Source organism: Oncorhynchus mykiss, chromosome 3, assembly GCF_013265735.2.
Source record: "Oncorhynchus mykiss isolate Arlee chromosome 3, USDA_OmykA_1.1, whole genome shotgun sequence".
NCBI classification, from domain to species: domain Eukaryota; kingdom Metazoa; phylum Chordata; class Actinopteri; order Salmoniformes; family Salmonidae; genus Oncorhynchus; species Oncorhynchus mykiss.
This window is the reverse complement of record NC_048567.1, coordinates 64,529,184-64,549,183: the sequence shown is the minus strand read 5'-3', so window position 1 is coordinate 64,549,183 and position 20,000 is coordinate 64,529,184. Positions and strand designations below refer to the sequence as shown.

The 20,000-nt window shown below is 47.4% G+C and overlaps 1 protein-coding gene across 2 annotated transcripts in view; it reads left to right on the top strand.

Moving 5' to 3' along the window:
- LOC110520379 (ephrin type-A receptor 3) overlaps positions 1-20,000 on the top strand; it is a 155,777-nt gene that overhangs the window by 92,382 nt on the left and 43,395 nt on the right. For both annotated transcript variants that reach the window (XM_036974916.1, XM_036974917.1), the window contains exons 6-8: positions 8,210-8,334; positions 16,677-16,839; positions 17,069-17,171. In XM_036974916.1, the coding sequence (XP_036830811.1) occupies positions 8,210-8,334; positions 16,677-16,839; positions 17,069-17,171 (391 nt within the window). The remainder of the gene's footprint in view (positions 1-8,209; positions 8,335-16,676; positions 16,840-17,068; positions 17,172-20,000) is intronic.

Sequence of the window (20,000 nt, the reverse complement as noted above, 5' to 3'; positions counted from 1 at the left end):
AGGAACACACACACACACACACACACACACACACACACACACACACACACACACACACACACACACACACACACACACACACACACACACACACACACACACACACACACACACAGAGGGATGGGTTGTTCACATCGATCTCTCATATAAACATTCTCCACACATCCCAACCCAGAGACAACGGGGAGGGAGGACTTGGCCCAGTGAAAGTCCCTCACAGAGACAAATCAATCTCTCTGCAGCGGATTGTAACAAACCTCAACATTCCAATACCAAACTAGGAATGCATGCATGATGGCTATAGTTCACTACACCCTCCCACTCATTCCCTCACTTCATACATCCCTCTCTGGGGTTTTCTCTCTCTCTCTCTCTCCTTCTCTCTTTCTCTCTGTCTCTGTTTCTGTCTCTCTTCTTCTCACTCCTCAACCATCCATACACATCTCTCTCCCTCTGTTCTCAGTCATACTTGTGTGTTGATGTTAAGGTGCTGACTCCAACCCATTACAATCATTTGTGTCTCTATGACGTTCCTCTCTGATAGTCTTATGTCTTACTCTCTCCTTACCCACTTGGCACAGACGTCAATTCAACGTCTATTCTACGTTTGTTCAACGCAATTTCATTGAAATGACGTGGAAGCAATGTTGATTGGAGCAGTATGTACCCAGTGGGTCTCTCTCTGCTGGGACAATGGGTCCGGTCTCCTGTCTCTTGTTGTAGTGCATCAGTAGATGAAGGTCTCTGTCTACTGGGACATTGGGTCCGGTCTCCTCTCTCTTGTTGTAGTGCATCAGTAGATGAAGGTCTCTGTCTGCTGGGACATTGGGTCCGGTCTCCTCTCTCTTGTTGTAGTGCATCAGTAGATGAAGGTCTCTGTCTGCTGGGACATTGGGTCCGGTCTCCTCTCTCTTGTTGTAGTGCAGCAGTAGATGAAGGTCTCTGTCTGCTGGGACATTGGGTCCGGTCTCCTCTCTCTTGTTGTAGTGCATCAGTAGATGAAGGTCTCTGTCTGCTGGGACATTGGGTCCGGTCTCCTCTCTCTTGTTGTAGTGCATCAGTAGATGAAGGTCTCTCTCTGCTGGGACATTGGGTCCGGTCTCCTCTCTCTTGTTGTAGTGCATCAGTAGATGAAGGTCTCTGTCTGCTGGGACATTGGGTCCGGTCTCCTCTCTCTTGTTGTAGTGCATCAGTAGATGAAGGTCTCTGTCTGCTGGGACATTGGGTCCGGTCTCCTCTCTCTTGTTGTAGTGCATCAGTAGATGAAGGTCTCTCTCTGCTGGGACATTGGGTCCGGTCTCCTCTCTCTTGTTGTAGTGCATCAGTAGATGAAGGTCTCTGTCTGCTGGGACATTGGGTCCGGTCTCCTCTCTCTTGTTGTAGTGCATCAGTAGATGAAGGTCTCTGTCTGCTGGGACATTGGGTCCGGTCTCCTCTCTCTTGTTGTAGTGCAGCAGTAGATGAAGGTCTCTCTCTGCTGGGACATTGGGTCCGGTCTCCTCTCTCTTGTTGTAGTGCATCAGTAGATGAAGGTCTCTGTCTGCTGGGACATTGGGTCCGGTCTCCTCTCTCTTGTTGTAGTGCATCAGTAGATGAAGGTCTCTCTCTGCTGGGACATTGGGTCCGGTCTCCTCTCTCTTGTTGTAGTGCATCAGTAGATGAAGGTCTCTCTCTGCTGGGACATTGGGTCCGGTCTCCTCTCTCTTGTTGTAGTGCATCAGTAGATGAAGGTCTCTCTCTGCTGGGACATTGGGTCCGGTCTCCTCTCTCTTGTTGTAGTGCAGCAGTAGATGAAGGTCTCTGTCTGTCTGTGTAACACAGTGGGGAGGGATAGCTGGGATGGTTTCAGTTAATACAGTCTATGGTGGAGAGTAATTCTGTCACAGTAATGTGTTCTCAATGCACTGTTGTCTGTAGAGAGCGAGACAGGGGGGGTTATACACCTTTTTGGGGGGGATGGTGTGTACATACCCACACACACGAAAACACACACACACACACACACACACACACACACACACACACACACACACACACACACACACACACTGAGGTGTACAATGAGGTGCGTGCTGAGTTTCCTGTGTGTTACCCAGCTGTGTTCTATAAAGGATGACGGGCTAGACACGGCCCTTTGAAATGACAGCAGAGGGATCAGCAGTAAATGCAGATTTACTGTGTGTGTGTGTGTGTGTGGATTTAGTGCTCTTCACTTGTCTCCAGACGTGTGTATACCTCTCCCAGGGGAGAGGGAGGGTAGAGGTAAAGAAAAGCAACACGTCCACTGATCATGTAAAGATAGCAGGTTTCAACAGAGCTCTCTACCAGTCTGTTTGTGCTCAGAATAGGTGAATCCTTATCATGTTTTAACCTACAGATCTGATAACCTTCCTCTTATCTCTCTGTGCCTGTTAAAGGACATGCTACATTAACAACAGGATGAGGATGGTTCATATGTATCACCAAGCTGTCACCTGAGAGGATAGCGTGATGAGAATAGTGAAATAGTGAGTTTAATGTGTGATTGTCCTTTAGCTGAGATGAGGAGAAGGAAAGGGTGTGTGAAAATGAAACATTCTCCTTTGACCCCCCCCACACACACACACACACACACACACACACACACAAACACACACACGCAAACACACACACGCACACACGCACACACACACACACACACACAAACCATCCTTATTCTGCAGCTGCACGACCCATCAGGCTGAGTTTACAAGGATTAGGGTTGTCAGTGTACAGCTCCCTACACACACATGTGGCTATGTCCGTGGAGAGAGAGAAGCTGTCCTCTTTCAGAGAGAAACACACACACACTACACCAACACACTCCTGTTTAAACCTGCCAAAACTGTTAAAAGCTGGATTAACTGGCCGTCTCGGAAGGGAGGAAAGCATCCGGATATTCTGACAGGGTGTCGTAAGACGAGTCTCAGCCCCTCTTCTACACTCACACACACACACGCACACTCATACTCACACACACACACACACGCACGCACTCACTCGCACACACACACACGCACACTCACACTCACACACAAGCACGCACGCGCACACACACACACACACACACACACACACACACACACACACACACACACACACACACTGTGAAAGCAGGATGTAGATCTGATGACAATAGGAAATGTAGCGCTGAGAGACTTATCTCCATTACAACTGTTTAGTCTTATCCCTCCACTGAAGTGTGACTGATAAAGGCTGGAGTTTGAGAGAGTCTGACTCTTAATATGGGACTGTATCAATCAAATGTATTTATAAAGCCCTTTTTACATCAGCAGATGTTACAAGGTGCTTGTGCAGAAACCCAAACTAAAACCCCAAACAGCAAGCAATGCAGATGTAGAAGCATGGTGGCCAGGAAAAACTCCATAGAATAGGCAGGAACATGGGAAGAAACCTAGAGAGGAACCAGGCTCTGAGGGTTGGCCAGTCCTCCTCTGGCTGTGCCAGGTGTAGATTATAAGAGTACATGGCCATTAAGGCCAGATTGTTCTGAAAGATATGTTCAAACGTTAATAGATGACCAGCAGGGTTAAACAATAATCACAGTGGTTATAGAGGGTGCAACAGGTCAGCACCTCAGGAGTAAATGTCAGTTGGCTTTTCATAGCCGAGCATTCAGAGGTCGAAAAAACAGGTGCAGTAGAGAGAGAGAGATGAAGAGAGAGGGTCGGAACAGCAGGTCCGGGACAAGGTAGCACGACTGGTAACCAGGTCAGGGTTCCATAGCCACAGGCAGAACAGCAGAAACTGGATCAGCAGCATGACCAGGTGGGACGGGGACAGCCAGGAGTCGTGAGGCCAGGTAATCCTGAGGCATGGCCCTAGGGCTCAGGTTCTCTGGGAGGGTAGAGAGAGGGTGGAAGAATTAGAAGGAGCATGCCTAAGATCACACAAGACACACGATAAGACAGGAGAATTACACCAAATAGGACAGACTGACCCTAGCCCACCAGCGCATAGACTTTTGCTGCATAGATACTGGAGACTGAGACAGGGGGGGTCGGACACTGTGGCCCCATCCAAAGTTACTCCTGGACAGGGCCAACCAGACAGGATATAACCCCACCCACTTTGCCAAAGCAAAGCCCCCACACCACCAAAGGAATATCAACTGACCATTAACTTACTACCCTGAGATTTGGCCGAGTACAGCCCACAAAGATCTCCTCCACCGCACGAGCCCAAGGAGGTGCAAAACTGGACAGGAAGATCAGGTCAGTGACTTAACCCACTCAAGTAGAGTATAGCAAAAAAAAGCCTGGCATGATGTGATGCACCCCTCCAAGGGACTGCATGTGAGAGTGCGAGCAAGCCAGTGACCCGTAATAGGGTCAGAGGCAGAGAATCCCAGTGGAGAGAGGGGAGCCGGCCAGGCAGAGACAGCAAGGGTGGTTTGTCACTCCAGTACATTGGCATTTACCTTCACACCCCTGGGCCAGACTACACTCAATTATAGGACCTACTGAAGAGATGAGTGTTCAGTATAGATAGGGTTGAGACAGAGTCTACGTCTCATGGATCGGCAGGTGATTCCATAAAAATGTAGCTCTATAGGAGAAAGCTCTGCCTCCAGCTGTTTGCTTAGAAATTCTAGGAACAATAAGGAGTCATGCGTCTTGTGAACGAAGCGCACATGTAGGTATGTACAGCAGGACCAAATCAGCAAGATGGGTAGGAGCAAATCAGCCCTAGCCTTAACCAGAAGCTAGCACTAGAGTAATATGATCACAGTAATATGATCACATTTGTGAGTTCTAGTCAAGAGTCTATCAGCCCTATTTAGCATCTCTGTTTTGTCCCAGTTTAAAATAAAAAAATGTGCCACCATCCACTTCCTTATGTCTGAAACACAGGCTTCCAGGGTAGACAATTTTGGGGCTTCACCATGTTTCATCGAAATGTACAGCTGTGTGGTCTGCAAAGCAGTGAAAGTTGACATTGTCTTTCCAAACGACATCACTAAGAGGTAGCATATATAGTGAAAACCATGGTGGTCCTAGAACGGAACCTTAAGTAACACCTAAACTTATCATTGATTTGTCAGAAGACAAACCATCCACAGAGACTAACTGATATCTTTACGACAGATAAGATCTAAACCAGGCAACAACTTTTCCGCTTAGACCAATTATTTCCAATCACTCCAAAAGAATGTGGTGATATATGGTGTCGAAAGCGACACTAAGGTCTAGGAGCGCAAGGACACAGAGCCTTGGTCTGACGCCATTAAAAGGTAATTTACCACCTTCACGAGTGCAGTCTTAGTGCTATGATGGTACTATGATGGGGACTGTAGTCACATCCTCTCGTCTCTGCAGTGAGCTATTGGGGAAGAATTGGGGGCCAGAGAGAAAGAAGGAGAAATGTATCTTGAGGCCAGGAAGCCCTCCAGGAGAGAGAGAGAGAGAGAGAGAGAGAGAGAGAGAGAGAGAGAGAGAGAGAGAGAGAGAGAGAGAGAGAGAGAGAGAGAGAGAGAGAGAGAGAGAGAGAGAGAGAGAGAGAGAGAGAGAGAGAGAGAGAGAGAGAGAGAGAGAGAGAGAGAGAGAGAGAGAGAGAGAGAGAGAGAGAGAGAGAGAGAGAGAGAGAGAGAGAGAAAGATACCCAGCATCAAACCAGTGTCCTGCTCAGACACAATAAATCATTACACCCATAAACCACAGAACCAATAAAACAACATCTATACCCCTATCAGAAACTGGGAATGAGAGAAAGAGGGAATGAGAGAAAGGGAGAGGGAACAAGGGAGGAGAGTGAAAACAGACTGGCTCCAAATAGATTCATTAACAGAGAGAAAATAACTTCCAGAGGAAAAAAGTGCCAGCCGTTCTAAAGTTGTATCATCAGAATCAAGAGAGGCTTGAACATTTTCAAAGACAAACTTGTTGTTTCCTGCGGTCTAATGAACTTAAAGCTCATTGCGGCCTGGCCTCTCAGCTGCAGCTAGCAATTACACAACTGTAGAAGTGGAAAAAAGAAAGGTAGAGAGGAATGGAGGGAGAGAAGGAGCGAGTCCTGAGTTGAATTACAGTGCTAGATTGAGACCATGTGAGGTCCCAAGGCGAGGCGACATGAGAGTGAGGGATGGTGGGAGGGTTATACACTGGGGCAGGGAAGGAGGGATGGTAGGAGGGTTATACACTGGGGCAGGGAAGGAGGGATGGTGGGAGGGTTATACACTGGGGCAGGGAAGGAGGGATGGTAGGAAGGTAATACACTGGGGCAGGGAAGGAGGGATGGTGGGAGGGTTATACACTGGGGCAGGGAAGGAGGGATGGTAGGAGGGTTATACACTGGGGCAGGGAAGGAGGGATGGTGGGAGGGTTATACACTGGGGCAGGGAAGGAGGGATGGTAGGAGGGTTATACACTGGGGCAGGGAAGGAGGGATGGTGGGAGGGTAATACACTGGGGCAGGGAAGGAGGGATGGTGGGAGGGTAATACACTGGGGCAGGGAAGGAGGGATGGTAGGAGGGTTATACACTGGGGCAGGGAAGGAGGGATGTAGGAGGGTAATACACTGGGGCAGGGAAGGAGGGATGGTGGGAGGGTAATACACTGGGGGCAGGGAAGGAGGGATGGTGGGAGGGTAATACACTGGGGCAGGGAAGGAGGGATGGTGGGAGGGTAATGTACTGGGGCAGGGAAGGAGGGATGGTGGGAGGGTAATACACTGGGGCAGGGAAGGAGGGATGGTGGGAGGGTAATACACTGGGGCAGGGAAGGAGGGATGGTGGGAGGGTAATACACTGGGGGCAGGGAAGGAGGGATGGTGGGAGGGTAATACACTGGGGCAGGGAAGGAGGGATGTTGGGAGGGTTTATACACTGGGGCAGGGAAGGAGGGATGGTGGGAGGGTAATACACTGGGGCAGGGAAGGAGGGATGGTGGGAGGGTAATACACTGGGGCAGGGAAGGAGGGATGGTGGGAGGGTAATACACTGGGGCAGGGAAGGAGGGATGGTGGGAGGGTAATACACTGGGGCAGGGAAGGAGGGATGGTGGGAGGGTAATACACGGGGGCAGGGAAGGAGGGATGGTGGGAGGGTAATACACGGGGGCAGGGAAGGAGGGATGTAGGAGGGTAATACACTGGGGCAGGGAAGGAGGGATGGTGGGAGGGTAATACACTGGGGCAGGGAAGGAGGGATGGTGGGAGGGTAATACACTGGGGCAGGGAAGGAGGGATGGTGGGAGGGTAATACACTGGGGCAGGGAAGGAGGGATGGTAGGAGGGTAATACACTGGGGCAGGGAAGCAGGGATGGTGGGAGGGTAATACACTGGGGCAGGGAAGGAGGGATGGTAGGAGGGTAATACACTGGGGCAGGGAAGGAGGGATGGTAGGAGGGTAATACACTGGGGCAGGGAAGGAGGGATGGTGGGAGGGTAATACACTGGGGCAGGGAAGCAGGGATGGTGGGAGGGTAATACACTGGGGCAGGGAAGGAGGGATGGTAGGAGGGTAATACACTGGGGCAGGGAAGCAGGGATGGTAGGAAGGTAATACACTGGGGCAGGGAAGGAGGGATGGTAGGAAGGTAATACACTGGGGCAGGGAAGGAGGGATGGTGGGAGGGTAATACACTGGGGCAGGGAAGGAGGGATGGTAGGAGGGTAATACACTGGGGCAGGGAAGGAGGGATGGTAGGAGGGTAATACACTGGGGCAGGGAAGGAGGGATGGTAGGAGGGTAATACACTGGGGCAGGGAAGGAGGGATGGTAGGAGGGTAATACACTGGGGCAGGGAAGCAGGGATGGTAGGAAGGTAATACACTGGGGCAGGGAAGGAGGGATGGTAGGAGGGTAATACACTGGGGCAGGGAAGGAGGAAGGAGGTGTATATTTCCTGGGGTATATTCTAATGTTTCCCTATACGTTGGGGATGATATCATGGTCCCTGCTAGTTCTGGGGTTGATCGCTGAGACTCTGGCCTGTAGTATAGATGCTGTCTCTATGTGTATGCTCTCCCACCTGGTTTGTATGGACCCTCCTCTGATGAACTATCTAACTAACTAACTCAATTCGACCAACAGGAACCCCTTTAATATGAACTGTTAACAGGATACAGACTGCTGACTGAACATGCTGCATTAACTTCCTGTGACCTGCTAGTAGATGTTGTGCAAAATGGTCAATAATCTCTCCCCCTCCCTCTCTGCCTCTCTCCAGCCCCTTCTCCAGTGACTGTGATCAGGAAGGATCGCACGTCCCGTAACAGCATCTCTCTGTCCTGGCTGGAACCAGAGAGACCCAATGGCATCATACTGGACTACGAGGTCAAATACTACGAGAAGGTTGGTTCACAAACACCATACATGCTTTAGTACTGTTCTCTGCTGTCCCCTTTGGGGACTAACTCCATGCACTGAAGGAAGAGAAGAGACACCATTTGGGCTTGTTCTACCTCTTGCCCCCCCATTCCAGACTCTTGTGGTTGTCCTCTGTTCTAATGTCTCACTGGTCCAGTCTTCTGGCTTCTCTCTGGAAGCTGGGCCATGGGTTGGGCAAGAGAATCAGACACTGGCAGTGGATCAGAGAGAGAGGGAGGGGGAGGGAGAAGCGGAGAGAGAGGGAGGGGGAGGGAGAAGTAGAGAGAGAGGGAGGGGGAGGGAGAAGCGGAGAGAGAGGGAGGGGGAGGGAGAAGCAGAGAGAGAGGGAGGGGGAGGGAGAAGCAGAGAGAGAGGGAGGGGGAGGGAGAAGCAGAGAGAGAGGGAGGGGGAGGGAGATGCAGAGAGAGAGGGAGGGGGAGGGAGGGAGAAGCAGAGAGAGAGAGAGGGGGAGGGAGAAGCAGAGAGAGAGGGGGGGGAGGGAGAAGCAGAGAGAGAGGGAGGGGGAAGGAGAAGCAGAGAGAGAGGGGGAGGGAGAAGACGAGAGAGAGGGAGGGGGAGGGAGAAGCAGAGAGAGAGGGAGGGGGCGGGAGATGCAGAGAGAGAGGGAGGGGGAGGGAGAAGCAGAGAGAGAGGGAGGGGGAGGGAGAAGCAGAGAGAGAGGGAGGGGGAGGGAGAAGCAGAGAGAGAGGGAGGGGGAGGGAGAAGCAGAGAGAGAGGGAGGGGGAGGGAGAAGCAGAGAGAGAGGGAGGGGAGGGAGAAGCAGAGAGAGAGGGAGGGGGAGGGAGAAGCAGAGAGAGAGGGAAGGGGAGGGAGAAGCAGAGAGAGAGGGAGGGGGAGGGAGAAGCAGAGAGAGAGGGAGGGGGAGGGAGAAGCAGAGAGAGAGGGAGGGGGAGGGAGAAGCAGAGAGAGAGGGACTGGGGAGAGTGAGATAGAGAAAAGAGTTATCAGGGGTTCTGAGGGAGAGAGAGAGTCTTATTGCCATCTCTTATGGCAACCGGGACAATATTCTCCCACAGAAAAAACATTCCACAGTCTAGTGGGTAAATGTCTGGGCAGGGCGACCACACACACACAGATGGGGCATACACACACCCTCACTCTCTTTATGTATCTGACTCACACTGACACGCCAACCAGCCTTCTCTCTTCCTCCTCCCGTCCTCTCCTGTCCAGTCTTAATGGAGTGTAGTTTTATTGCTGACAGTAAATGTGTCTGCAGGGTCTCTGTGAGGAAATTAGCGTGGAACGAATGGCTGGTTTTCAATGGAGCTATGGGTGACTTTTGATAGTAAAATTAGCCTTTATCTCTGTCTCTGTCTCTGTCTCTCTCTCTGTCTGTCTGTCTGTCTGTCTGTCTGTCTGTCTGTCTGTCTGTCTGTCTGTCTGTCTGTCTCTCTCTCTCTCTCTCTCTCTCTCTCTCTCTCTCTCTCTCTCTCTCTCTCTCTGCCTCTCTGTCTCTGTCTCTGTCCGTCTCTGTCTATGTCTGTCTGTGTGTCTGTCTGTCTGTGATCAGTCATCCTCAGATCTCAGTCCCTGGTGGCCCCTAATCCCTTTATTAGCAGGCCAAACACTTCCCTCTCTCTGGGGAAAACACAGTTCTAGGATCAGATCACCTTATCCCGTATCCTAACCTCAACCATCAGAAGGACAAACACTAAACTGATCTGAGGTCTGGACCTATAGGCTCTGTTTCCTTCCACTTTCCGGTGTGGCCTCTCTCAGCTCTCTCAGCTTGGTACATGTATAGCTGAGCTGTCGCACTAGATTCACTCCGCCATCACCATCTGAAGGGCCACTAGCTTTTGCAGGCATGACTGGAGCCTCCTAACCCCTAGGATAATGGGCTCGTCCAAGAGGAACAGCCAGGACTGGGACACCCAAAGAGACACAGGGGACAGGCAGGGAAGCTGGAGCCATACCCAGTCACGGGGCCTCTTGATCAGGCCTGACCGAGGGTGACTGAGGGCCTCTATACTCAGCAGTGGTCTGATCACAAGACTCCCAGGGACCACAGGCAGAGTGATTTCACTCAGTGGCTAAACAGCGACACAAACACAGGCCTGCCTAAAGAAGCATAAAGAGGCCTGAAGGGGCCCAGGCTGTGAGAGAGGAGTCTATTCCTGGCAGTCCATCCGGCTGTTGATTGTTTACAAACTTTGTTTTGAGGTGTGTGACACACACACAGGCCCAGTCAGCTCGGTAGAGTAGCTATGCTGCTTCATTTAACCTAGATATAGACTTCTATTGTATTACCTACAGGGTTAGGGAGGTAGTGTCACGCCCTGACCATAGATTGCTGTGTATGTTTCTATTTTTAGTTTGGTCAGGGTGTGATGTGGCTGGGTATTCTATGTTGTAGGTCTAGGTTTCCTTTTCTATGTGTTTGGCCTGGTATGGTTGTCTATCGTTGTCTCTGACTGAGAGCCATACTTAGGTAGCCTGTTTTCCCATTTTGAGTTGTGGGTGATTGTTTTCCGTTACAGTGTTTTCACCATACGGGACTGTTTCGGTTTTCCTTTATTCTTTTGTTTGTTTCTATTCAGTGTTCAGTTTATTACATTTACAACTTGAACACTTACCACGCTGCGTTTTGGTCTACTCCTTCTCCCACCAACGGCCGTGACAGGTTGGCCTGATGGCGTGTATAACAGGAATAAATGATCAAGTGGATATGAAAGGCTAACTGACTAAGCTAAGTGGTGGTAGAGTGAACTTTACCAATCAACCATGTCTGGGAAACTGGGATTTCCAATCCGTACTGCTTACCAAACACACACAAACTCTCTCAGTTTCTCCCACTCCAACTCCCACTTTCCATCTCTCCCTCTCTCCCTGCTCCAGACACACTCTTTAGGCTTCCTCGCTAAACAGCTAAATGACTCTAAGCCTTAGATAAGGCCTTTTAGTGCACTTTATGAAAATAACGTTTGTAGGAACACACTTTAGCATTTATTTTTCTGTTTTATTTCATCTGGAAAAGAGAGAGAAACTTTCAAATCCACTTTAATCTGACTGTTTATTTATGCTGGGGTTGAGATGGAAAGGAATGCTACTCTTTACATGAGTTAAATTCAACCTCCTACACTCTCTCTCTCACACACACACACACACACACACACACACACACACACACACACACACACACACACACACACACACACACACACACACACACACACACACACACACACACACACACACACACACACACACACACACACACAGTATTTACAGGCCTTGTCCTGGGCTCAACACTATAAGGCTGTAATTCCAGACTGCACCATTTAGATAATCAGAGCGGAACGTGACGGACATATTACATTTCAACAACAGCACACACAGAGAGTGTGAGCAATTGCACAGCTTGTCACACACAGAAGGCAGCTTAGAGACACACCCACTCTCCCACTTCTGAGAGCCTGGGCACACCTGTTTGTTATTTTCAAGGGATCACATGATGTGGAAGGTGACAAGCTGGGAAAGATGTATGACTGATAGAGACTGGTATTATACAGGGCACAAGGAAAGTATCATACAGGCACTCCTGAGGAGGGAAGAACAAGGGATTGGATTCTACTCTCAGACAGAAACAAGTTATTTTAAAGGACTTCTTGCACCATACATCCCTGATGCACCCTATTAGTGTGTGTTCACGTATGTGTGTTTTACAGTGTGTGTTCACGTATGTGTGTTTTACAGTGTGTGTTCACGTATGTGTGTTTTTACAGTGTGTGTTCACGTATGTGTGTTTTACAGTGTGTGTTCACGTATGTGTGTTTTTACAGTGTGTGTTCACATATGTGTGTTTTACAGTGTGTGTTCACGTATGTGTGTTTTTACAGTGTGTGTTCACGTATGTGTGTTTTTACAGTGTGTGTTCACGTATGTGTGTTTTACAGTGTGTGTTCACGTATGTGTGTTTTTACAGTGTGTGTTCACGTATGTGTGTTTTACAGTGTGTGTTCACGTATGTGTGTTTTTACAGTGTGTGTTCACGTATGTGTGTTTTACAGTGTGTGTTCACGTATGTGTGTTTTTACAGTGTGTGTTCACGTATGTGTGTTTTACAGTGTGTGTTCACGTATGTGTGTTTTTACAGTGTGTGTTCACGTATGTGTGTTTTTACAGTGTGTGTTCACGTATGTGTGTTTTACAGTGTGTGTTCACGTATGTGTGTTTTTACAGTGTGTGTTCACGTATGTGTGTTTTTACAGTGTGTGTTCACGTATGTGTGTTTTACAGTGTGTGTTCACGTATGTGTGTTTTTACAGTGTGTGTTCACGTATGTGTGTTTTACAGTGTGTGTTCACGTATGTGTGTTTTTACAGTGTGTGTTCACGTATGTGTGTTTTTACAGTGTGTGTTCACGTATGTGTGTTTTTACAGTGTGTGTTCACGTATGTGTGTTTTACATTGTGTGTTCACGTATGTGTGTTTTACAGTGTGTGTTCACGTATGTGTGTTTTACAGTGTGTGTTCACGTATGTGTGTTTCACAGTGTGTGTTCACGTATGTGTGTTTTACAGTGTGTGTTCACATATGTGTGCGTGAGTGGTGTATGTAAAACCTTCTGATCTGTATCATGTCGCCAGTCTGTTATTGGGTCCATAAAATAGAGATGGAATCAGCTGATTGGACATGATGTTTGGTTTAGCGAGGGCTCTGCAGCTTAGCCATCTCATTTGTGTGTGAGTGTATGTGAGTTCTGTACATGAAAGTGAGACGTGATGAGGTGTGAAGCCTTTGTTGTATATCTAGGTGCACAGGACAGATGAGACAACTCATTAATCAAAGAATATTAGCTGTATGGTCTGAACCCTCTTACCTCACCCATCACAACATACCTTTGAAACTGGACTCTGATCTACCACAGGCTCTTAGAGGAGGTTTCTACAGCAGGCCAATATGCAGGGCTGAGCTGTATTTCAACAGAACCGAGACCAGCCAAGAAATGTCAAATGAAAACGTTTCAAACCAAAGTCTATTTATGCTGCCAACGTACTGTATATTTGTACAAGATCAGCTCACCGTGTCTTAAATGATCCTCTCTGCTCTTACGTACATTAGCTTTTTATTATTTATTTACTTCTGATTAGTGGAAGAGACAACATTTGTGTTCAATCCATCATATGTAACCATAGCCCGTCGCTCATCTGGTTACACTTGACAATAATGGACCATACCAGCGTGTCCGTACACACACACACCAGCCTTCATCAACAGGCCACTTAGTGTGGATAGAGGTTCTAGACATAAAGCAACATTGAGTTGTTCTGGGGGTCGGAGGTGGTGGGGATTCACGTGAAGATGCACTATGCAGAAATCGCTCCACCAATTCCTGGTTGCAAAAAGAGTTTACCCAATTTCAGTTTGTGACAAAACAAGAAAGTATAGTGTAGAGAATCATTGTACCATCTAAATGGCTGTGAAATATATTTTCCATAACCAAAAATAAAAGATGCAAACATGAAACTTCAGAAGGGGAAGCATAGAAATAGCACACATAGAACAGATCTTCCACTTCTTAGAATTGCATTCAATGAGAATGACAGATCTATAACGGATATATATATATCTATGCAAATTTGGTTGGGTCGCCCAAAGGGTTACATATTGCAGCTTTAAAGGACAAAGTACAGTGCCTTGCGAAAGTATTCGGCCCCCTTGAACTTTGCGACCTTTTGCCACATTTCAGGCTTCAAACATAAAGATATAAAACTGTATTTTTTTGTGAAGAATCAACAACAAGTGGGACACAATCATGAAGTGGAACGACATTTATTGGATATTTCAAACTTTTTTAACAAATCAAAAACTGAAAAATTGGGCGTGCAAAATTATTCAGCCCCTTTACTTTCAGTGCAGCAAACTCTCTCCAGAAGTTCAGTGAGGATCTCTGAATGATCCAATGTTGACCTAAATGACTAATGATGATAAATACAATCCACCTGTGTGTAATCAAGTCTCCGTATAAATGCACCTGCACTGTGATAGTCTCAGAGGTCAGTTAAAAGCGCAGAGAGCATCATGAAGAACAAGGAACACACCAGGCAGGTCCGAGATACTGTTGTGAAGAAGTTTAAAGCCGGATTTGGATACAAAAAGATTTCCCAAGCTTTAAACATCCCAAGGAGCACTGTGCAAGCGATAATATTGAAATGGAAGGAGTATCAGACCACTGCAAATCTACCAAGACCTGGCCGTCCCTCTAAACTTTCAGCTCATACAAGGAGAAGACTGATCAGAGATGCAGCCAAGAGGCCCATGATCACTCTGGATGAACTGCAGAGATCTACAGCTGAGGTGGGAGACTCTGTCCATAGGACAACAATCAGTCGTTATTGCACAAATCTGGCCTTTATGGAAGAGTGGCAAGAAGAAAGCCATTTCTTAAAGATATCCATAAAAAGTGTTGTTTAAAGTTTGCCACAAGCCACCTGGGAGACACATCAAACATGTGGAAGAAGGTGCTCTGGTCAGATGAAACCAAAATTGAACTATTTGGCAACAATGCAAAACGTTATGTTTGGCGTAAAAGCAACACAGCTCATCACCCTGAACACAGCATCCCCACTGTCAAACATGGTGGTGGCAGCATCATGGTTTGGGCCTGCTTTTCTTCAGCAGGGACAGGGAAGATGGTTCAAATTGATGGGAAGATGGATGGAGCCAAATACAGGACCATTCTGGAAGAAAACCTGATGGAGTCTGCAAAAGACCTGAGACTGGGACGGAGATTTTTGTCTTCCAACAAGACAATGATCCAAAACATAAAGCAAAATCTACAATGGAATGGTTGAAAAATAAACATATCCAGGTGTTAGAATGGCCAAGTCAAAGTCCAGACCTGAATCCAATCGAGAATCTGTGGAAAGAACTGAAAACTGCTGTTCACAAATGCTCTCCATCCAACCTCACTGAGCTCGAGCTGTTTTGCAAGGAGGAATGGGAAAAAATGTCAGTCTCTCGATGTGCAAAACTGATAGAGACATACCCCAAGCGACTTACAGCTGTAATCGCAGCAAAAGGTGGCGCTACAAAGTATTAACTTAAGGGGGCTGAATCATTTTGCACGCCCAATTTTTCAGTTTTTGATTTGTTAAAAAAGTTTGAAATATCCAATAAATGTCGTTCCACTTCATGATTGTGTCCCACTTGTTGTTGATTCTTCACAAAAAAATACAGTTTTATATCTTTATGTTTGAAGCCTGAAATGTGGCAAAAGGTCGCAAAGTTCAAGGGGGCCGAATACTTTCGCAAGGCACTGTAGGAGCCAAATGTCTCTGGCTTTCTCTCGGTCACTCCCTTAACAGTATGATCCCTTCTCCACTGGCATGCACCTCCTCTCCCTCTCTCTGGCTCAATGAGAAAAGGGATGGTACGACAGCCAACATAAGCTGTAGGGCTCTGAATCTCAGGGAATGCTATACATCTGTATTGATCTCTCCTCTCTCCCTCCTGTACAGTCCCCTGCATCTGGAAACAATTGGCTGAAAGTAGATCTGGCCAGTCAATTTACACTGAACAAAAATATACATGTAACATGTAAAGTGTTGTTCCCATGTTCTATGAGCTGAAATAAAAAGTCCCAGAAATATTCCATACGCATAAAAAGCTGTGCACAAATGTATTTACATTCCTGTTAGTGAGCATTTCTCCTTTGTCAAGATAATCCATCCACCTGACAGATGTGGCATTTCAAGAAGCTGATTTGAAACCATCTCAGGGAAGCACATCTGCGTGCTCGTCGTCCTCACCAGGGTCTTGACCTGACTGCAGTTTGGCGTTGTAACCAACTTTAGTGGGCAAACACTCACCTTCGATGGCCACTGGCACACAGATGGCAGACAGCAGACAGCATGTATGGCGTACCTTTGTTTAAGGTATCTGTGGCAAACAGATGCATATCTGTATTCCCATTCATGTGAAATCCATAGATTAGAGTCAAATTCATTTATTTCAGCTAATTTCCTTTTATGAACTCAATATAACAAAATATTTGAAATTGTAGCATGTTGCGTTTAGATTTTTGTTCAGTGTAGTTCTGTTAGGGTGGTGGAGGAGGCCATCAAATATATGTTGTATTTTGAGTTGGTGTGTTTGTGACAGTGGCCCCCTTAGCTCTATAGGATACACCTGATTGCAAACACACATTTCCTTCCCCTGGTAATGACCCCACCCTGATGGGTGATCTGATGTGTCAACAGTCTCAGTGGACAGATGCCTGTATACATTCCTCACTGGACTGAATGGACTGATAGTAACCTCTCCCTCTCTTTCTGTCTCTCTCCCTCACCCCCCTGTAGCAGGAGCAGGAGACCAGCTACACCATCCTGCGCTCTAAGGGTTGTAATGTGACTTTAAGCGGTCTGAAGGCAGACACCTCCTACCTGCTCCAGATCAGGGCCAGGACTGCAGCAGGATATGGAGCCAGCAGCAGGAGCTTTGAGTTTGAGACCAGCCCTGACTGTATGTACTTTGTATGTAATTCAACACCAAGTGATTGATGTCAACGATTCCGTTTTTAGATTTTTGTCATTGTCCTGTGCCTGTACATGCTAACATTTATCTCTCTCTCCTGCTCCTGTTCTTTTCTCTCTCTCCCTCTCTCTCTCTCCCTGTCTCTCTCTCTACCTCTCTCTCTCTCCCTCTCTCTCTCTCTCTCCCTCTCTCTCCCTCTTTCTCCATTTCCTCCCAGCATTCTCTATCTCCAGTGAGAGTAGTCAGGTGGTGTTGATAGCCATCTCCTCCGCTGCGGCCATCATCCTGCTCACTGTCCTCCTCTACATTGTGATTGGCAGGTCTGTACACCAATCGCACTGCACAAAGCACACTGACAACTCCGTCAGCGCCAATAACATGGCTCTGTCTTCACGGAGGTCTGCCTCTGAATGCAGAGATATACTGTACTGTCTGAGGATACTGTAGTAAGAATAGATCATCTCCTTATAAACTATGCTCCTGGAATGCAATGCTTTTTATCTTACTCTTTTGTGTATGTATTGCAGAGGGACACTGTGTGTCTGTCTGTGTTTACATGTACATTATAGTTATCTAGTCACAGTCTTATCCAGAGCGATTTACAGGAGAAATTAGGGTTAAGTGCCTGGCTCAAGGGCACATCGACATATTTTTCACCTAGTCGCTCGGGGATTCAAACTACTGACCTTTTGGGTACTGGCCCAGGCTTAATGTTGGCAGTTAGTACTACAGTGAGAGTAGAACTCTCAGGCTCATTACTAGTCCTGCAGATCCCGTTCTGGCTCAGAGCAAAGACAAACACACCATGGTACACCAGGACTGACCGCTGCTGCTTTCCTCCACACACGCACGCACGCACACACACACACGCACGCACACATACACCAGGGTTTCCGTTATGAAAATGTGTCGGCATACATTTGACCGGCAGCATTTTAATTTACCGGACATTTGAGAAATTTACCGGACCCATATGCATTGGGTGGGTAACCTGATTAAGGAGTCCACCCACGGGGCTCAGAATGACAGAAATCACATTTAGAATATGGTAATTCATCATAACAGAACATGCAAGTCCAGGATGCAATGAAATTTGTCCTTCTTACCGTGCACTTTGAACATGTTAGTACTGTCCACATGAACTCTTCCTCAGACAACAAGACGAGTAACGAACAGCAAAATCACTAGGGTCGGCACCTGAGTTTCCAGTTTGGGGATGCACATTTCCACCTTAAAAATGCACCTTTATAAGAAAGCATTCCATGCATCTTGTACTCTGTTGACACTGACAGATAAATGAAAACGACCTTGTCCATAGAGTATAAAAGGCCTAGAAGGGGAGACACAATTGGAATATGACGTTCCTCTAAATGAATATGCGCAGTGCTCACTCACCAGGGATATGGCAGATGCTCTCAGCAGGTGCCAATAATCAGTAGGCCTACTATTGTTCACTCAATTAAATTTGGAATTTTGATAGCTGAAAGACAGATTAGAGTCTTTTCATTGTCTTCTCTTGACTTCTACTTTTCACTGACAGTCACAACTCAAAAATGATCTATTTGATATTTTACGAGCACGCTGCCCAACATTTTCGGGCTGCCTTTCCTTCCGACTGTAGGCAATGCTATTTAAAACAATCCCAAACGTTTTTTTTTCTTTGTAGCCAAATCATGCTTTAGTAGCCTGTTTTGAATTATTTCATTTATTTCTGTATAGACACGATTAGACTAATTATATAAAGAATTTTGGCAATTTAATTCAATTTACTTTAGGCTAGCCTGATGGATGCGCCGCCTATGTCAATGGAACTATCCCCCATAGTAGTAAAGTAGACCTAACCCACTGGTTTCAATGGCATATGGAAGTCTTTATTCAATCCTTGATTCCACAGATATCAAATCAAATCAAATCAAATTTATTTATATAGCCCTTCGTACATCAGCTGATATCTCAAAGTGCTGTACAGAAACCCAGCCTAAAACCCCAAACAGCAAGCAATGCAGGTGTAGAAGCACGGTGGCTAGGAAAAATTCCCTAGAAAGGCCAAAACCTAGGAAGAAACCTAGAGAGGAACCAGGCTATGTGGGGTGGCCAGTCCTCTTCTGGCTGTGCCGGGTGGAGATTATAACAAAACATGGTCAAGATGTTCAAATGTTCATAAATGACCAGCATGGTCGAATAATAATAAGGCAGAATAGTTGAAACTGGAGCAGCAGCACAGTCAGGTGGACTGGGGACAGCAAGGAGTCATCATATCAGGTATTCCTGGGGCATGGTCCTAGGGCTCAGGTCCTCCGAGAGAGAGAAAGAAAGAGAGAATTAGAGAGAGCATATGTGGGATGGCCAGTCCTCTTCTGGCTGTGCCGGGTGGAGATTATAACAGAACATGGCCAAGATGTTCAAATGTTCATAAATGACCAGCATGGTCAAATAATAATAAGGCAGAACAGTTGAAACTGGAGCAGCAGCACAGCCAGGTGGACTGGGGACAGCAAGGAGTCATCATGTCAGGTAGTCCTGGGGCATGGTCCTAGGGCTCAGGTCCTCCGAGAGAGAGAAACCCAACCCAGACAGGATGACCACATCAGTGACTCAACCCACTCAGGTGACGCACCCCCTCCAGGGACGGCATAAGAGAGCCCCAGTAAAGCCAGTGACTCAGCCCCTGTAATAGGGTTAGAGGCAGAGAATCCCAGTGGAAAGAGGGGAACCGGCCAGGCAGAGACAGCAAGGGCGGTTCGTTGCTCCAGAGCCTTTCCGTTCACCCTCCCACTCCTGGGCCAGACTACACTCAATCATATGACCCACTGAAGAGATGAGTCTTCAGTAGAGACTTAAAGGTTGAGACCGAGTTTGCGTCTCTGACATGGGTAGACAGACCGTTCCATAAAAATGGAGCTCTATAGGAGAAAGCCCTGCCTCCAGCTGTTTGCTTAAAAATTCTAGGGACAATTAGGAGGCCTGCGTCTTGTGACCGTAGCGTACGTGTAGGTATGTACGGCAGGACCAAATCAGAGAGATAGGTAGGAGCAAGCCCATGTAATGCTTTGTAGGTTAGCAGTAAAACCTTGAAATCAGCCCTTGCTTTGACAGGAAGCCAGTGTAGAGAGGCTAGCACTGGAGTAATATGATCAAATTTTTTGGTT